The sequence below is a fragment of the Periophthalmus magnuspinnatus genome, chromosome 17 (assembly GCF_009829125.3).
Source record: "Periophthalmus magnuspinnatus isolate fPerMag1 chromosome 17, fPerMag1.2.pri, whole genome shotgun sequence".
NCBI lineage: Eukaryota > Metazoa > Chordata > Actinopteri > Gobiiformes > Gobiidae > Periophthalmus > Periophthalmus magnuspinnatus.
In genome coordinates, this window is record NC_047142.1 from 8,167,868 (window position 1) to 8,187,403 (window position 19,536).

At 44.0% G+C, this 19,536-nt stretch overlaps 1 protein-coding gene across 10 annotated transcripts in view; it reads left to right on the plus strand.

Moving 5' to 3' along the window:
* Nucleotides 1–19,536, plus strand: part of LOC117385136 (partitioning defective 3 homolog) — a 172,278-nt gene that overhangs the window by 56,504 nt on the left and 96,238 nt on the right. For 8 of the 10 annotated variants that reach the window (XM_055228776.1, XM_055228778.1, XM_055228783.1 and 5 more), the window contains exons 4-7: nucleotides 727–911; nucleotides 2,403–2,546; nucleotides 14,478–14,566; nucleotides 17,965–18,048. In XM_055228776.1, coding sequence (XP_055084751.1) covers nucleotides 727–911; nucleotides 2,403–2,546; nucleotides 14,478–14,566; nucleotides 17,965–18,048 — 502 coding nt within the window. The remainder of the gene's footprint in view (nucleotides 1–726; nucleotides 912–2,402; nucleotides 2,547–14,477; nucleotides 14,567–17,964; nucleotides 18,049–19,536) is intronic. The other 2 variants (XM_055228784.1, XM_055228782.1) reach the window with 1 other exon arrangement.

The following is a 19,536-nucleotide window of genomic DNA, read 5'->3' on the forward strand; positions in this document are numbered from 1 at the left end:
TTTAAAATTATCATCATGGTATCAGGGTCGGTTTAGAGTCTATTCCTCAGTGTGGAAATCCAGTTTGAAATTTTAGTATCGTGACAACAAATTCTGGTACTTGTTGGTTCTCTGCAGTGGTCTCGGCTCATAAAGGGTTAAAGCTGATTCACTGTGAGCGAGAGAGGCTCTTACTGAAGAGAGAGCGCTCAAATAATTCTCAAGTTTACAAAAACAAACCCTCTTTTTATTCCATCAGACTACACAGGGTCGGCGAGAAACTACAGAACTTTTTACATTATTAAAACTAATTTTCACTCTTTTGGTTTGGTATTTCACATGTATTAAAAACTTTAATTATGCTCATTTATTTGTTTATTTCTCTAATCATAACTATTGTGTAATTTAGACAAGCTTTTCCCCTTGTTTACATTATGGTTGCTAGGTAAAAGTTCTGAAAATACCACTACATATATGTCACATCTGCTGCCCGTGTCCAACCAGGAAGTAAATTTATAAACTTCATCAAAATAATAAAAAATGCATTTATTTATTAATTTTTTATCTTACATATAATGATGTCAACTATATTTTAGTGAAATAAGTTGTCTTCCCCGTCATATACACTTTGAATTATGCAGGACTAAATAAGGATTATAGACATCACAGTCAAACATAATTTCTTCTCATATTTAGACATAATTAAACTCTTTTATAACTAAACCACTTTTTCTGTGCGTTTTTCAGACATGCCTCTCCATGTGCGACGCAGCAGTGATCCCGCCTTACTGTGCCTAAACGGACCAATCACGGTGATCGACTCCAGGAGCCAGAGCGAAGACCCGCCCTCCAGGAAGAACCCCACCCGATGGTCCACCACAGCAGGGTTCCTCAAGACCAGGAACCCGGGAACCAGCAGCCTCGAGAGAAAGGTACAATGTGTGAACCAACAACTGCACATGTATGAACCAACAGCCCCACATGTGTGAACCAACAACCGCACATGTGTGAACCAACAACCGCACATGTATAAACCAACAGCCCCACATGTATGAACCAACAGCCCCACATGTATGAACCAACAACCTCATGTATGAACCGACAACCGCACATATATGAACCGACAACCGCACATGTATGAACCGACAACCGCACATGTATGAACCGACAACCGCACATGTATGGACCGACAACCGCACATGTATGGACCGAGAACCGCACATGTATGGACCGAGAACCGCACATGTATGAACCGACAACCGCACATGTATGGACCGACAACCGCACATGTATGGACCGACAACCGCACATGTATGGACCGACAACCGCACATGTATGGACCGACAACCGCACATGTATGGACCGACAACCTCATGTATGGACCGACAATCTCATGTATGTACCAACAACCGCACATGTATGGACCGACAACCGCACATGTATGGACCAACAACCTCATGTATGAACCAACGACCTCATGTATGAACCAACGACCTCATGTATGAACCAACGACCTCATGTATGAACCAACAACCTCATGTATGAACCAACAACCTCATGTATGAATCAACAACCGCACACGTATGGGCCAACAACCGCACACGTATGGGCCAACAACCGCACACGTATGGACCAACAACTGCACACAAATGAACTAACAACCACACGTATGAACAAATGACCGCACATGTATGAACCAACAACATGTACGAACCAACAACAAGATGATGTATGACCAACAACCCCACACGTATGGACCACAGGCTGTTGCTGTGTTTCAGATGACATCACAGCGTCCTATAGGTCTATGATATTCAATACAGATGGGGACAGATAAAATGAACAGTGTAATCGATGGACAAATCTGGCTCTTGTCCCCATCTGAGAGTATGACATCATCATTTTAGACTCTGTAAACCAGCAGAAGGGGAATCGTGATGACAAACAGGGCTGGGCCAGATGACAACAAAATGAATCACATTTTTTTTCCCCACACAGTAAAGGTCCTGTACACGACTTTTTCCCCCACGGATTTGAGCAAAAATATGTCCCAGTACAGATATATTGAGGTCAAAATAAGTTCACTGTGCGCTGTCTGCATCAAATTATGAAGCGTTGTCCGAGAATCTAAAGTGCGTGTTGGCATTCTTGTTTTTGCTACTTTTTTACCTTGATGGCACAACTCTGGTCTCTGAGGGTTGTGAAAAGTGCTTATAAACTCATCATGGTGAATAATTCGAATGTTCAGAATGCATACAGTAAGTGAGGAATAACATTGGACCATTGCAAACCATTTAAAATAAACTAGTTCTGTTTTTCATGTTTTTAAGACAGAAAAATCAGGTTTTTCACTAAATTTACCAAAAAACATAGCACAGCTTCTTGAAATATTGATGAAGTTTAAGTTGTTTTTGTGTTTTCAGGCCAAAGGTGTGGACACGTACCGCAGTCTGCCCCGCGACGCAGGAACCTGGTCCAATCAGAGAGAGTTTCAGAGAGAGACTGCGAGGTCATCACTGAGCGCCAACCACCCCATGGTCGACCGCTGGCTCGAGAGGCAGGAGCAGGTAGGAATCGAACCCGCAACCTTCTGCCACAGTAACACAGGGAGGACACGCATACACACTCCACTCAGACGTTGATATATTTTAGATTTGAACACGTATATCATGGTGCGCAAGACCATAGTCATTTGTTTGTGGTTTAATAGAATACACACTCTTTTCCCTGGACATTTAAACTCTCCAAGTCCTGCTCCTAAATGCAACCGCAGATATAACTCACTTTATTGCTCATGTTCGGCTCCACTTTCATGCCCTGTGGAACAATGTAACGTTCATATTTCCACATTTAATTTAATGGAATGCCGTTGAAAGAGGCAGAATTCCTGTTTTTATGTTGTTTCCATGTGGATAATCTAGTGCTTTGGAGTGTAGGATAACTCTGACAGGTTTTCGTGTTTTTCTGATTCTGATTTGGTTTGGTGGATAGTACCTGTGCTAAAAAGTTGAGAAGAAAAGAACAAAATACAGGAAGTAGCTCTGAGTTGTAAAACAGAATCTTTCAACCTCTGTCATCAACACTTGAAACTCCAACCATTATTTCTGACAGTTTAAACCTTCATTTAACTAAATAAAGGTGTGGTCATTTGTATTAGTCTAATCATAAATGTTGACACACATTGGCTTTTGTTTACATTACGGTTGCTAGGTAACAGTTATGGAATTACATCTGCTGCCCGTGTCCAACCAGGAAGTGAAAAGATAAACTATTGGATCACGTTCTGTGTGGTTATCTCTTTTTGTTTTTTTGTGTGTTTAGACAGAGCTTATGAGGCTGCAGCTTTATTCAAACTTTTGCTTTTTCTATTTTCTTAAAAAGGGTTTGTACCTATGTTTTTTTTCTTCAATGTATTTGAGCAAAATATGCCTTGTTGCAGTACAGATATATTATAAAAGCATTTCCTGAGGTCAAAATAAGTCTGCTGTGTACTGTCTGCATCAAATTATAAAGCATTTTATCATCTGCGAATCAGGAAGTGTGTGTTGGTATGCTACTTGTTTTTAGAGACCAGAGCGAGTGTGAATAATTAGGATGTTCTGAATGCATAAGGTGAGCGATGAAGAACTGTTTAAATGAACTAGTTGTGTTTTTCATGTTTTTAATGCAGTAAAAATGAGGCACTGTGTCTATAAACACTGCTTATTGTTCCAGCCCTCTGTCTGTGTACACAAACATCTGGCCTGTTGTGCCTCTGCCTGCTCTCCCTTTCCTCCTCCTCTCCCTCCTCTTTGCTCTCCTCCTCCTCTCCCTCCTCTTTGCTCTCCTCCTCCTCTCCTCTATCTTCCTTTTCTTTTCATCACTCCTCTCATCCTCCACCCCTCTTCTCTCCAATTTTCCTGTTCTCTCACAGCTACTGTCAGGCCCTCCTCCTCCTCCTCTCTCCTCCTCTTTCTTCCTCTCCCTCTCCTGTGTCCTCAACTCCTCTCCCTCAACTCTCCCTCTCTCCTCTTCTCCTCTCCTTTCCTCTCTCCTCTCCCTCCTCCCTCCTCTCCTCTATACTGTCTCCTCCTCTCCCTCTCCTATTCTCTCTTTTCCTCTCCTCCTCTCTTCTCTCCTCTTTTCCTCTCCTCCTCTCTTCTCTCCCCTTTTCCTCTCTCCTCTCACAGCTTCTCTCAGACCCCCTCCTCCTCTCCTCTCCATCCAGACCCCCGCATCCTTCCTCAACCTCTGTCACCGTTGGCAACAGGTCCGGTGTTTCCATGGCGACCGCATCCGTCAGTCCGGCACAGGATTAATGCTCGCTCCGCAGGGTTCAGAGCTGTCACGAGAATCTGAGCTCAGAATATCAGCTTTGTTTTTCACTGAGATACCCTCTCCGTGTGCCAGATGCCCTCCCCGTGTGCCAGATACCCTCCCCGTGTGCCAGATGCCCTCCCCGTGTGCCAGATGCCCTCCCTGTATGTCAAATGGCCTGTGTTCAGATTGCAGTGTCTCTCACATGTGAATGCTCCTGCACAGGTTTAAAAGTTGAAATAATGTCACATTTTAAGTGGTTGTTTTGTTTATGGAACATGGTAAAATTACCCACACAGTCTGACCCTGATGCCCTCCCGTGTTGTACAGGACAAATTGGCAGCACGCGCTGTCGTCCGCTCACTGCTCATGTTTGACAGGAAGTATATGTGGAGCTCAGGGTCCAATGTAAATGAACCAATTATACACAGACTCCTACAGAGAGTGGAGAGTGGAGAGAGGAAGAGATGGAGGGAGAGAGAGAATAGAGAGAAGGACTGAGAAGAGGGGAGGGAGTGATTGTGGAGGAAAGAAAGGGGGAGAAGAGAGGATGAGAAAGATGGAAAGAGTGATTGGGAGGGGAGAGGAGAGGAAAGGAAAGATGGGAAAAGAGGGAGTGGACAATGGAGAGAACGATTGAGAGGGGGAGAAATGGAGGGAGTGAGCGGTGGAGAAAAAGGGAGAGAGTAAATGTTATTTTTTAACAGCCTGAGGTGAGCACTGGGGACTCTCTGCTGCAGGTCGGACTTTTAAAAAGAGGTTTACTAATCAAACGTGTTTAGTTATTTGCTTATTTGGATCAATGTTTAACTTTCACTGCAACATCTGTAAAGGATCAGCATGACTAAATGTGGGCTGGACCAGGATTGGGCTGGGACTGGGCTGGGACTGAACCAGGACTTGAACTTGGACTGAACTTGGACTGAACTTGGACTGAACCGGGACTGGACTGGATCTGGAAAATGACTGGACCTCGACTAAACCAGGACTAAACTTGAACTTGAACCAGGACTTGAACCGGGTCTGAGCTGGGACTAAACTAGGACTGAACCGAGACAAAAATTACTCTTGAATTCAGTCTCTCGAGTCCTTAAAAAAAAAAAAAAAAAAAGTGAGTGCAGCTTAAGCCACTATAGAAAAGTCGACAGCAGTGCAGCACGTTCCCCGCGGCTGTGACAGTGCGGCTTTGTGCGGCTTTGTGTGGATGAACTCTTCAGTCCAAATATTGCTCATAATTAACATGAGTCCTGATAAAAGAGCATTTCTATTATTATATTTTCCAATTAACACCTTGAGATGAGTCGTGTACATGTGTGAACGTGACAGTTTTAGACCCGAGGAGACGCCGTTCACTGTCGCAGCTTTGAAAAACGCAATTAGCAAAACTCTTCAGGCAACAAATCCTTTCCAACACTAAAACAATATGAAAACAATATTAACTTAGATCATGAAAGAAATATTAAAGAGCCTTGTACACGATCGTGCTGCTAACCATAGGGAGAGAGCGCTACGTTACTCAAACATGCATATCCCTGTGTGTCAGATGCCCTCCCTGACGGTGTGGTTGGGAGAATGGACCTCGTCACTAATAGAAATGATCGAAGGAAACACTGGTGGGTTCTGGCTGTTTGTTGTCGCTGTGAGGGGGGCCATATTGGAGCTGCTGCCGTGCCGTATTCCTCTCCGCTGAAATGTCCCTGTGTTAGCGAGAGGCTCGGTTTAGACCTGTCAGAGCAGATGCAGTTGTAGCTGTGAGAGGAGCAGAGCAGATAACAACCTCCCCAGTGACTGAAGCCGAGCCCGGGCTGAGCGTAACGAGGTGCCCCCTCACACGGAGCTCAGGTATGAGGCCTAAACACAGCAGAGGAAATGACACGGCACGGTAGGGCTGATACGGGCAAAAAGAGAGCACACTTTTGAGCCTTTTGTTGATGAATGAGGACTTTCAATTCAGTTACTAGATATTTGTTTTTATTAAAGAGGAGGAATTTAACTTCTGTGGGGTATTAACTGCAAATACACAACCTATTTAGATCACTATGCTACCTTTTATTGTTTTGAAAATGATATGTTCACCAATAACAACATATTGACATGTTTAATAATTTTCACTTTTGAGTCTCCCCTCCCTTTGCTCTCTACACTAACTCACTCCACCTTCAACGCTCTATCATAACTCAATCAGCTGCATCCTATTAATGAAACTTCTGCACATCACATCAGGTTTGTGAAGTTGTAGTGTACGGTTTGTATCATGTTTTTGGATGTTTATGGAGAATTGTTGTGTGGGAGCATGGGTGACGTATGGCTTATGGGCGGAGCTTTGCACAGGCTTGTACTGCTAACAATAAGGAGGGTTCAAAAAGGACCTGAGAGAGATCGCTAAATTACTCAAACATGCATGGATGACATCTAAAATGTCTTCAGAATCAGAATCAGAATCAGAATCAGAAGACTTTTATTGCCATAGTCTGTGAACACAGTTCACAAACTAGGAACTTGATACGGTGAAAAAGTGCAACATAAACACACTGAATAAATACAAATACAAATACAAATAAGGGCATGCACAAAGTTAAAAAGATATGCTTAAAAAATCAAATGAAATACTTAAAGGGAGAAAATATGTACAATAGCAGCATCAGAACAACAGTGCAAAGTGGCTTATTAAAGTGACCGGTGTTATAAAGTGTCCAGTTTAGTGCAGATATAGGCATGAGGGAAAAACATTATGACATGGAAAATTTAAAAAATCAATATTGCATAATACCTCCTTTTTAAAAATGTTATTTTCCATCCTCACTTATCTGCCATGTACAAGTATCTGAGTATGATGTTTTATGAATCTTGTATGTTTTATATATGACATAAGTGAAGATCAGTTTTATGGGTATTTGAGACGCATGGGGATAGTGTCACAATACTCAAGTTTCAAACTCGATACCATGGTGACAATACAAACACAAAACAAAATTCTTTCTTTAGACAATAGAATAGGATTTACAGCATTAAATGGTAGTACTTTCTTGGGACTTTTTTAGTATCGATACCTCAAATGAGTACCTGGGGACCCATCTCCAGATCTTGAGCTAGTCTTGGTCAGGACTTACCTCAGCTGAAGTATTTGACCTTCTGTGTGTTAAGTTGTGCAGACAAACATGTGAAATTAACATCTTAATAAAAATTTAACTTTATTTTATTTTAGAAGTTTTGTAGTGTTTTTGTTTCAAATTCCAAAAATATGACTGACCTCTGTCTCAGATACAAGGTAAAGGTGGTCAAATCAAATACAAGTTTTACTGAGAACAACTGTAATGCTCATTTATTCTTAAATACAAAAACACTGGACATGATGACCCATTTATTTATTTATTTATAATTTGGTGTCAATGTTGAAATCCAGTTGGTTTAATCTTAAAAGGTAGTTTATTATCAGTGTGTGGCAGATGCAGGCGGGCAGGTGCATTCGGGGCAGGTGCATTCGGGGCAGGTGCATTCAGGGCAGGTGCAGGCGGGGCAGGTGCAGACGGTACAGGTGCAGACGGTACAGGTGCAGACGGTACAGGTGCAGGCGGGACAGGTGCAGGCGGGACAGGTGCAGGCGGGACAGGTGCAGGCGGGACAGGTGCAGGCGGGACAGGTGCAGGCGGGACAGGTGCAGGCGGGACAGGTGCAGGCGGGACAGGTGCAGCTCGTTCCTCCCGGTGTGTGCTCAGAATTCCAGTGTTGTTTTATTCATGAGTCGTGTGGGATGTTCTCAAAGCCCTGACGGAGCAGAGAAGCACTAACAAACCTGCAGCTCTGTCCCTGAGGAGGACTTTAGACCAGAGACAGACCATAATAAGCTACAGCTGTGTCTCTATGGAGATGAGGACAAACTATAATAAGATACTGTATCTCTATGGCGATGTAGTCTTTGGACCAGAGGACACTACATAAATCACCAAGTGAACAGTCAGAGCAGGTGGAGGAGAATCAGACTTGATAATGAGACGAGAGTAGAGAGAGGAGAGAAAGGAGAAGAGGGGAAGAGTGAGAGCAGGGACAGGAGAGGAGAGGGAGATGAGAGGATACGGGTCATGTGAGGATCATACTGTTTTTCATTAAAGAGCGGAATTCTGCAAAATCGACTTTTTGGATCTTTCTACCATGTTACAACACTGTTCCCTCATCAAAAACATGCATGAAGGTTTTAGATGTCATCCAGGCATGTTTGAATAATGTAGTGATCTCTCCCTTTTCGAACGTCCTTACGGTTCGCTGTAGGATCCTGTACAAAGCTCCGCCTACAAGCCTACATCACCCATGCTCCCACACGACAATTATCCATAAATATACAAAATCATGGTGTAAAGCTGTACACATCAACTTGACGAACCTGATGTGATGTGTAGTTTCGTTAGCGGGATGCATGATGATTGTGTTGTGAAAGCGCTCTGAAGGGGGAAGGACTTAGCACGGAGAGAAAAGGAAGTGGGACTCAGAGCGTCAAAACTGAAAGTCAAACTTATAAAATATGTTAGTTAATACAATGTTTTTGGTGAATATAGCATTTTCAAAACAATAAAAGGAAACAAGTTGATCTAAATATGTTATGTGTTACAGTTAATACCCCAGAGAAGTAAAATAATCCTAATCTGAGTTGAATTTTGGGTTTTAAAATGTATAACGCATTCTCACATCAGGAACTATGAAACTACAACTGAACCTTGGCTTCAGACTAAGACGTTTTGGTCACAACAAAAATATTCTTCCGATCGAAATTTGCTTAAACAAAACCAGTTGGTATTCTGATCGACAGAAGTTTCCTGGATCGACTCCCGGGACTTTCTGTGTTGAGTTTGCATGTTCTCCCTGTGTCTGTGTGGAGTTTGCACGTCCCCATCAACTCAAGACATAAAGTATAGGTCAAATCCTCCAGCTGAGGTACTCCTGACCAAGAGGAACTCAACACTTCAGCTCAAATCCATGTCCCTGTTTCCTCCTGAAGCCCCGTTTTGTTCTGTGTCCTCCTGTCATCACCAGGGGGAGCTGTGGAGCCGAGCCTGTCCTGTTTAAACCGATGCAGTTTTTATTTATTTATTTCCGCGCTCTCATCTCCTCAGTACCTCTTTGATTTTCAGCGGCATCCTCTTCTGTCTCTCATCCCTCTTCTCTCCTCTTTTCTCCTTTCTGTACTTCTCTCTATGCTCCTCTTCACCTCCCTTCCTCCCCGCTCTGTCTTTTTTCACTCTTCCCTCCGTCTGTCTTCCCCTCCTGTTTCACTCTCCCTCCTCTGTGTGCTCTGTCCATTCTTTAACCCCATTGCGTTTCAGTCCTGAGAGGAGAAAGCGTGAAATGAACTCAGATTTTGTAACTACTTCATTTCTATCTCTCCGTCTCTCCTCTCTTTTTCTCTCTTTCTCTCCTTCTCTCCTCCTCCTCTTCCCTCACTCTCTTCTTCCCTTCCTCTCTGATCTATCGCCTTTTGTACCTTAAAAGCTTGCCCCAGTACAGATATCTTGTACAAGCAGCTCTTGAGGTCAAAATAAGTCTGCTGTGTGCTGTCTGCAACTTATTATGATATTGTCCTATAAGCAGGAAGTGTGTGTTAGCATGCTAGTTGTTGTCTGCATTACCATCACGGCAAAATTGTGATACCGGTACAGCAATGTTGACGCACATTTCAACTGAGGCTGGGTCAGCTCGACACAAGATGAAGTCATTTCTGGCTCATTTAAATTCATCATTATAAGTGAGGTTTGAACAGGTCCCCAAGATGGCCGCCGTGTCCCTGAGGCGCAGGTCTCCTCCGGGACGCAAACCTCCATCACCTGCTTCAAAGGAGCGATTAGACAAGAACATATGGGATCAGATGGAGAGAGGGAGGGAGGGGAAGAGGGGGTCGTGGGGGAACATGAGATCAAATAGAGAGACCAAGAAGAGAGAGAGAGAGGGGCGGAGAGGGGGACTGAAGAATGTATGGGTCAGATGGAGATGGGGGGGAAAGAGAGGGATTGAGGAAAAAGGGAGTGGAAAAAAGAGAGAACATATGCGATCAGGCTGAGAGAGAGAGGGAGAGAGAGAGAAAAATATGGGAGAAAAGGGGAAAGGAAGAGGGAGAGAAATGGAGAAAGTTAAAAAAAATGAAGAGAGGGAGAGACGATAGAGAGGAAGAGAAAGAGGAGAGCGTGAGATACGGGATAAGGTGAACAAGAGGAGAGAGGAGAGCGACGGAAAGGGAGCTGGAGCGAGAGAGAGACAGAGGGAGGGGTAGAAAGAGAGGTAGAGTTATGGAATGAGGTGAACAGATGGCGGGCTCTCAAACACGCACTCATCCACCTGTAGAGCTCAAATAACATCACACCATCAGAGACAGAAACACGCAAGTGATCAGATGTTTTATACAGAGAGGGGGGGGGAGTGAAAAAAGAGGAGAGAGGGGTAACAGAAGGGAGAGGGAGATGAGAGAGAGAGGCGGGTAAAGCGAGGAGCGAGAGAGGGGCGGTGAAGAGCTCTCATCCACCTGTAGAGCTGCAGTAACATCAACATCACTCCATCAGAGACAGACACACGGAACATAACATATGTTTTAGAGAGAGAGGGAGGACGGAGAGGACGGGCAGAAGGGAGAGAGAGAAGAGAGTGAGAGAGACAACAGAGAGGGGTGAAGAGAAAACAGAGGAGGGGGAAAAGAGACAGAGGGAGTAGATGGGGAGGAAAGGAAGGAAGAGGGAAGGGGAGAGAGTGGACAGAGGATGAAGTGAGGATGGGGGAGTGGGAAAAGAGAGTGAGGGGTTAAAGAGGGAAGGAAAGAAGAAGGAAGGGGAGAGAGAGACAAGAGAGGGGTGAAGAGAGAACGGAGAGGAGGGGGAAAAGGGAGAGGGAGGATAAAGAGGGAGGAAAGGAAGGAAGAGGGAAGTGGAGGGGGAGAGAGAAAGAGGTCAGAGAGGGCGAAGAGAGAGGAGGGGGGAGAGAAAGAAGGGTAAAGAGGGAAGTAGAGAGAGAGGAAAGAGACAACAGAGGGATGAAGAGAGAAAGGAGGGGAGGAAGGAGAAGAGAGGAAAGAAAAGAAAAGGGAAGGGGAGGGAGAGAGGCAGAGGACAGAGAGGGTGGGAAGGGGACGGACAGAGTTGAGAGAGAAAGACAACAGAGAAGGTTGGAGAGAGAACAGAGAGGAGGGAAGGGGAGAAGAGAGAGAGGGGGTAAAGAGTGAGGGAAAGGAAGAAGGAAGGGGAGTGAGTGAGTGAGAGAGGACAGAGAGGGTTGAAGTGAGGAAAGAGGGGAGGTGGAAGGACATAGAGAGGGAGAGAGAAGAGAAGGCAAAAAGACAGGGCTAAAGAATGGGAATGAGGCAGAGAGAAAGAGAGGTGTAATCACCAAATGAGACAGGTGTGAGCTGTGAGAAGCAGGTGCAGCTCCAAAAGAATAAATCAGGAAAATCACCGAAAATCAGACTCAGTTTCACTTTGACTGAAACGAAGCAGAGATCTTGTCTAAGTGTGTTTACTTTTTACTTCAAATGAAATAAAAAGTGCAGGTCCGTTTGCTCTGGTCCAAAAAGTTATTCCTCACTTACCTTATGCATTCTAAACATCCTGATTATTCACCAAGATGAGTTTATAAGCGCTTTTCACAGAGACCAGAGCAGAGTTTTGCTATTACAGTAAAGCTAACAAACAAATAGCATGCTAACAGTGCACATCCTGATTCTCTGACAATACAACACTTCATAATTGGATATAGACGGGACACAGTGGACTCATTTTGACCTCAAGTTCATTTCTGTCCTATGAATGGGACTTTTTCAGTATCAATGCTTGTTCAAATGAATGTCTAGTTTTGCTAAAAGTTTTAGTATTTTTGATACTTTTGACAACCCTATTACACAGCCAGACACATTTATATTTTCTTTAGTTACTTTGGCATTTCTCTTGTGTATGCGCTCTCCGTCAGACGACTCCATTACTCCGCTCCTCCTCTTCCTCACTTCATTTAGTCTGAGAGACACAGAGACCTGCAGCGTTAAAGTTTAATGAGAGAAGTGCAGAGAGCGTCCAGGAAATAGACCGCCCCGTGCTGGTAAAGAGGGGGGCGTGGTGCAGACACGTGCGCAGGGATGAGGCTCCGTCTGTGGGCACATAGGCTGGTAAAGAGGGGGGCGTGGTGGAGTGTAAGTGCCCAGGGACGAGTCTCCGTCTGTGGGCCCGTAGACGAGTAAAGAGGGGGGCGTGGTGTAGAGACATTCACCCAGTTATGATGCTCTGTCTGTGGGCCAGTAGACGAGTAAAGAGGGGTTCGTGGTGGAGCACATGTACCCAGGGACGACGCTCTGTCTGTGGGTGTTTAGGTGGGACACGGCTGCATTATTGATGGGCCCGACCACAGAGAGGGCGGGGCGTCTGTGAGAAAGAGACTGGAATTTCTGATGAAGCTTAAACTTTCACATTTAAAGCTGGACTGTGAAACCTTCAATCAGCTTCATGCTGCTCCATGGAAATGTCTATTGCTTTGCCTGAGATATTCCACATTATGGCATTAAACTTGTCTATCATTATCTATTGTGAAGGAGACTAAAGCAGCTGGCTGCACAAGGCCAATATACAGGTCCTATGTTTTTCAAGTATCTTTATGGCAATAAAGCAGCCATACTGTAATAAACATGTCCATGGATACGAGCATGTAGCGTGACCTTCATCATAAGTTATAGTGCAGGTTTGCTTTAGGTTGAATAAGTTTTGGTCTTTGTTAAACCAGTCTGAGCCTTTTGTTTTGGGATAAGATTAAAATTGTATTTGATTGAATTTCACAATTTACAGAAGACATATTTTGCTTGTGTCTGCGCTATAGTTATAATCTATGACATCTGTGGATTATTGTTATAATTTGGACATTTTAAATCACAATATTGACCTAAAAGGACTTAATAAAAGAAATAAATCCTCTGACTTCTGTGTTTGAAAACAGTGGTGCCCAATGGGAGCTGACGTCGCCATAAACATCATGACAACAAAATGACTACATGACGCTGCCGAATCCTATGAGTATCACCGATTAAGAAAATAAAATTGGAGAAGGAAGTGCGTCACAGTGGGTGTGTCCCGATGATGATGAAAACGGGGGTAGATCGACAAAATTACATCTTGAAAATGAGAGATTAAAGACAAACATGAATCACTCCAAATACAACTTCAGAGAAACGGAAACAACGATAACATGGTTAAAATCTTTGAAAAGTCCATTTTGCAGAATAGATCTGATTTAAGTTGTTGTAGAGACTGAACACTTCTATAAACTTTCAGTGTTTTTCTTCTTTTTATTTCAATTTTTTGCAAAACTTTTTAAATAGTCTTTTAATGGTCTGGTCCGAGTGAATTTTACCACACCCACTAGTGTGAAGCCTGTGTGATTGTAAAACATGATTTGATCAGTCCAGATCAGACACATCCTGGTTTTGTGTCTTGTCTCTGTCTCCATGGTAACAGCGTCTCTGTGTGTCTCCTGAATCTTTAATGCAGCTGCTCCTCTGTGTCTCAGTGGCGGTGTTCTCGTCTTTCAGCTGTCACCTCCAGCTCTCTGCTCTCAAACGCATCAAACTGCTCTTTACATAAGGAGAAAGAAACCTGTATTATTTTAAAAGTGCATGTATTTTTACTCCTGTGGAAGACCTCCTCCTCCTCCGCTCAAGACCTCCTGTCTCCAGCAGGTCAGAAGATCAGGGGGCTGTGGGTCAGAACTGTGCTTTTCTCTTTGTTTACTCTACTTCTAGTTCATTTAAAACTGTTTGCAGTGGTCCACAGTTATTCCTCATTTACCTTATGTTTTCAGAGCATCCTAATTACTCACCACTATGAGTTTATAAGCACTTTTCACGCAGTTCTCAGAAAATTCACAGGAATATCACAGTAAAGGACAACTAGCACAGCAACTAGCACACAATCGGGTTAGCATCTGCAATGCCTTTGAACTCATCAGACAGACAAGAGACCCTCCATATTCTTACATTCATACCAACATCATGTCTAAGGTGCTTACTTTCACATGATAATCTAATAAAAACAATCAAGTTATAAAATGTTTTATGCCAGACAAAATACAGACCCCATAATAAAACCCAAAGCAATACATAATACACAAGCCTTTAAGCAGTTTTTCTGATGTAATGTCATGGTTTAGTGTTTGAGGATAATGTTGCCTTGTTTTCTGTCTGTGTTTTGTTGCAGGAGGAGGAGAGAGAGGAGGAGAATGGGAGGATAGAGCCAGTGGGACGAGCAGACTCCTGTTTAGAGCACTCCCCGATCACTAACCTGGAGTAAGTCTGACTCATGCTAACATATACATATATACATATATACATGTATATATGTAAAATATAATACAATACACAAACAAAAACAGAGCATTTTAACCTGAGTCTGGCTCTCCTCTCACTAACCTCCAAACTACCACAGTTTTGTTTTAAATGTAGATAGAGAACTGGATAGATGGAGAGAGAGATGCGTCGATGGATGGGTGGAGAGCGAGAAGTAGAGATAGAGAAATGGAGATAGAGAGAGCGATATACAGAGAGGTATAAGGAGAGAGATAAAAGAGATAGAGATGTATAGATGGAGAGAGAGCGATAGATGGAGGGAGATGTATAGATGAAAAGAGAAATAGAGATAGATGGAGGGAGAGAGAGAGATTGAGATGGAGGGAGAGGGATAGATTGAGGGAGAGATGGATTGATCGATAGATAAATAGTTTATTCACCATCATCTGAAACTTGGGCGTAGAGCCGGGCGTAGTATGACCTGTTATTAAAGAGTCATATAGCCTGTATTCTCACTGCTATATTCCCTGTAGTATTGGGTGTAGTATTGGGTGTAGTATTGGGTGTAGTACTGGATGTAGTATAGGGTGTAGTATAGTACTTAAAGGGTCATATGGCCTATATGTTCGCTGCTGTACTCCCTGTTATGTTAGGTGTAGTATAGGGTGTAGTATAGGGCATAGTATAGGGCGTAGTATTAGGCGTAGTATAAGGCGTAGTATAGTACTTAAAGGGTCTTATAGCCTGTATACTCTCTGCTGTACTCCCTGTAGTATTGGGTGTAGTATAGTACTTAAAGGGTCTTATAGCCTGTATACTCTCTGCTGTACTCACTGTAGTATTGGGTGTAGTATTGGGTGTAGTATAGGGCGTAGTATTGGGTGTAGTATTAGGCATAGTATAGTACTTAAAGGGTCTTGTAGCCTGTATACTCTCTGCTGTACTCCCTGTAGTATAGGGCGTAGTATTAGGTGTAGTATAGTACTTAAAGGGTCTTGTAGCCTGTATACTCTCTGCTGTACTCCCTGTAGTATAGGGCGTAGTATTAGGCGTAGTATAGTACTTAAAGGGTCTTATAGCCTGTATACTCTCTGCTGTACTCCCTGTAGTATAGGGCGTAGTATTAGGCGTAGTATAGTACTTAAAGGGTCTTATAGCCTGTATACTCTCTGCTGTACTCCCTGTATTATTGGGTGTAGTATTGGGTGTAGTATAGGGCGTAGTATTAGGTGTAGTATTAGGCGTAGTATAGTACTTAAAGGGTCTTATAGCCTGTATACTCTCTGCTGTACTCCCTGTAGTATAGGGCGTAGTATTAGGCGTAGTATAGTACTTAAAGGGTCTTATAGCCTGTATACTCTCTGCTGTACTCCCTGTAGTATAGGGCGTAGTATTAGGCGTAGTATAGTACTTAAAGGGTCTTATAGCCTGTATACTCTCTGCTGTACTCCCGTCGTGTCGCTGTATTAAACTCTATAATAAAGTGCAGTTGTAGCTCGGGCTGCACACGTCTCTACAAAGCCTCTGCTTCATAAACTCCAACCTCACATTTTAATCATGGCCTTTGAACATAAAAACATGTCATTCTCCTCTTTCATGGCTCCGTGTGATTCTGTGTTATTCCCGTGTTTTTCCCGCGTGCCCGTCTTGCACATGCTCATTTAACACGCCTGTTTTGTTCATGCCTCCAGTTTGATATGCAGGTACGCCTCTCACCTCCTCACAAAGCCTCTCTCCTGCAGCTCGCCTTGTTTTGAATCAAAGGCGTGATTTTCACTTTTTTATTTTTTATTCCTGCTTTTTTTCTGAGAGGATTTGGCAACGTGTGATGTGTAGAAATTTCCCAGTAGCTGCAGCGAGAACAATAGATTTTAATATGAGCGCGGTGTTAGCTTAGCCGCGTTCCACCTTCAGTCCCCCCTGTGTGCTTTTGAGTTTGAAGCTCTGTCTTTTCATGTTTTATTTTGAATATAATTTGTTTTTTATTTGCTTTAAGGCTGCACAACAGAAAGAAAAGTGTAATATGCCTCAGTTTGTACCACAGTCCAATTTTGAATATGAAACTTAATGCTCCTGCTCCACATATCAGATCTTTTTTTGGCTTCAGATTTTCCCGAGACTATAAAGGTGCATTGTGTAACTTTCTTGGGGAGGGTCTGCGATGGTATTGCTTTGCCAGAAATATTCCATAGTATTGCTTTAAACCTACATATCTTGCATTTATTAATTAGCAGCTGTTTTATTAAAGCGAACAATAATCTATGACACCTGTGGATCAATGTTATAATTTGGACATTTAAAATCACAATATTGATCTAAAATGATGTAAAACGACTTAATAAAAGAAATGAGCCTAGATACTTTTTCGGGCGCGTACTGGTGGCGGTAAAAATGGAGTCAGATCCGCAAAATGGCGTCTCAAACATGCACGAATCACTCTAAATACAACTTCAGAGGGTCAATGTGAAGAAACAACTATAACATGGTTAAAAAGTCTGAAAAGTCCAGTTTGCAGAACAGGGTTAGGGTCGCCTCTTCACAGATCTGACCTGTAGCTTGGCCTGATAGTATCTCCTGCGTGTTTCCATGGAGATAAGAGAAGATAAGAGAACATTTATTTGTCTCACAATGGGGAAATTCTAGTTTTGCGATGCACAGTTCAAGAACAGTAAGAAATAGCCAAGGCCATACTGTGTAACATTTCAGCAAAGCAGTAACATCGCCATGGAGACTAGCACGTGACAGACTCTCCACCAGAAAAGTTCCATAGTGCACCTTTAACGAACTACAAAAAAATAAGAATAAAATTCACCATTTTAAAGTTTAAGCCCCACAATGTTTTCCAGTACATTCTGATGTTTCTGGTTTTATGCCAGATGCCCTTCCAGGAGTTCTGTTGTGCAGCCCTGTTTCACCTGGTGTGTTTTTATGTCCTGACTTTTTATAATTTGTCTTTTTTTTTTCACGTGGTGTCACCCCCCCTCCCACCTCTCTCCTTCTATCCTCACTCACCTCTCCTCTCTCCTTCACCTCTCTCTCCTCTCTTTTTCTATTGTCCACGCTCCTTCTTGCTATCTTTTCGCTTTCTCCCTTTCCCCACCTCCCTGCCTCCTCTGCTCTGCCTCCTTTCCTCTCCACCTCCTTTTCTTTCTCTCTCTACCTTCTCTCATTTTTCTCACCCTTTTCCTGTCCCTCTCTCTCCTCCCTCCCTCTTTCATTTTTCCATTTCTCTCCCCCTCTCTCACCTGCTTCTTCCTTTCATTTCTCTCCCCCTTTTCTACCCCCCTCTTGTTGTATTTTTCCTCTCTCCTCCTGTATCCTCCCTCGTCCTCCTCCTTTTTTCTCCCTCCCACTTTTCGCTTTGTTTCTTTCCCTCCATGTTCCTTTCGTTTTCCCAGAGACATAGTGAAGGTGGTGGAGGTGTCTAATGACGGGGGTCCTCTGGGGATCCACGTGGTGCCCTTCAGTGGGCGGGACCGCAGGTAAAAACAAAAATATTTAGACACTTTTGTTTTTAACCCATGGGTTTTCAACACTTTTAAATGTGTTTGTTATGAGGGGTAAGTCTGTCCTCCACCAGCAGGGGGAGTAGAGCGCTAGTGCTGAATGAATGATGGGTTTTTAGTTGTGTTAGAAGTGTCTGTGGTTTCAAAATGTGTTTGGGTGAAGAATTATTAAACAATTTGTATGTGGTTATGGTCTGAAGTGAAAAAAATGTTCAGTCTTTACTATTAGTACTACTACACGTACTAGTACTACTGTAACATGCCCATAAACATTCCCCAGTATAAGCCACCGAATAAAGTACCAGCAGTAGTCGTAGTAGTTGTTGTAGTTATAGTTGAAGCTGTAGAAGCAGAAAAAAAGAAGAGAAGCATTGTTATTATGGCTATGGGGCAGTGTTTGTATTTGAACACGCTCCTCTGTGCAGTAATGTGAGCTTCCATCCCTGTTTTCCATGGCTCAGACACATGTAGCCTGTTCACACAAACTGCTGTGATTTGTACCGTTTCAACTGTGAGTCCAGACTGGAGCCATCAGCCGCTCTGCTCGTAAATCATGTTTGGGTCATACGGTTCCTGTAAGAGAGGATTTAGAGGTTTAGTTCTGGTTCAGACTTGGTTTAGACCCAGCTTCCTGGATTAGACCTGTTTTTGTCCTGGTTTAGACCTGGTTTAGACCTGGGTTAGTCCTGGTTCAGAGCTCATTTAGTCCTGGTTTAATCCTGATATGTCCAGGGTCAGTCCTGGTTTAGTCCTGGCTTAGAGTTTGTTCAGAACTTTATTAATCCTTGTTTTGGACCTGGTTTTGAGTTTTGTTATAGTTCAATCCTGGTTTAGTTTTCTTTAGACCTGTTTTTCTCCCTGCACCCACATGCACACTCCCCCAGTCTTGTGCACACTCCTCAGTCTCGTGCACACTCCTCAGTCTCGTGCACACTCCTCAGTCTCGTGCACGCTCATGAACAGGATTGAAACAGGAATGACAAGAATGCCACATCTGTTTTGAATGGACCGAGGAGGAGCGGTGAGGAGGAGCGGTGAGGAGGAGCGGTGAGGAGGAGCTGTGTGGAGGAGGAGCGGTGTGGGGGAGCGGTGTGGGGGAGCGGTGTGGGGGAGCGGTGTGGGGGGAGCGGTGTGGAGGAGCGGTGTGGGGGAGCGGTGTGGGGGAGCGGTGTGGGGGAGCTGTATGGAGGAGGAGCGGTGTGGGGGAGCGGTGTGGGGGGAGCGGTGTGGGGGGAGCGGTGTGGAGGAGCTGTGAGGAGGAGCTGTGTGGAGGAGGAGCGGTGTGGGGGAGCGGTGTGGGGGAGCGGTGTGGGGGGAGCGGTGTGGAGGAGCGGTGTGGGGGAGCGGTGTGGGGGAGCGGTGTGGGGGAGCGGTGAGGAGGAGCTGTATGGAGGAGGAGCGGTGTGGGGGAGCGGTGTGGGGGGAGCGGTGTGGGGGGAGCGGTGTGGAGGAGCTGTGAGGGGG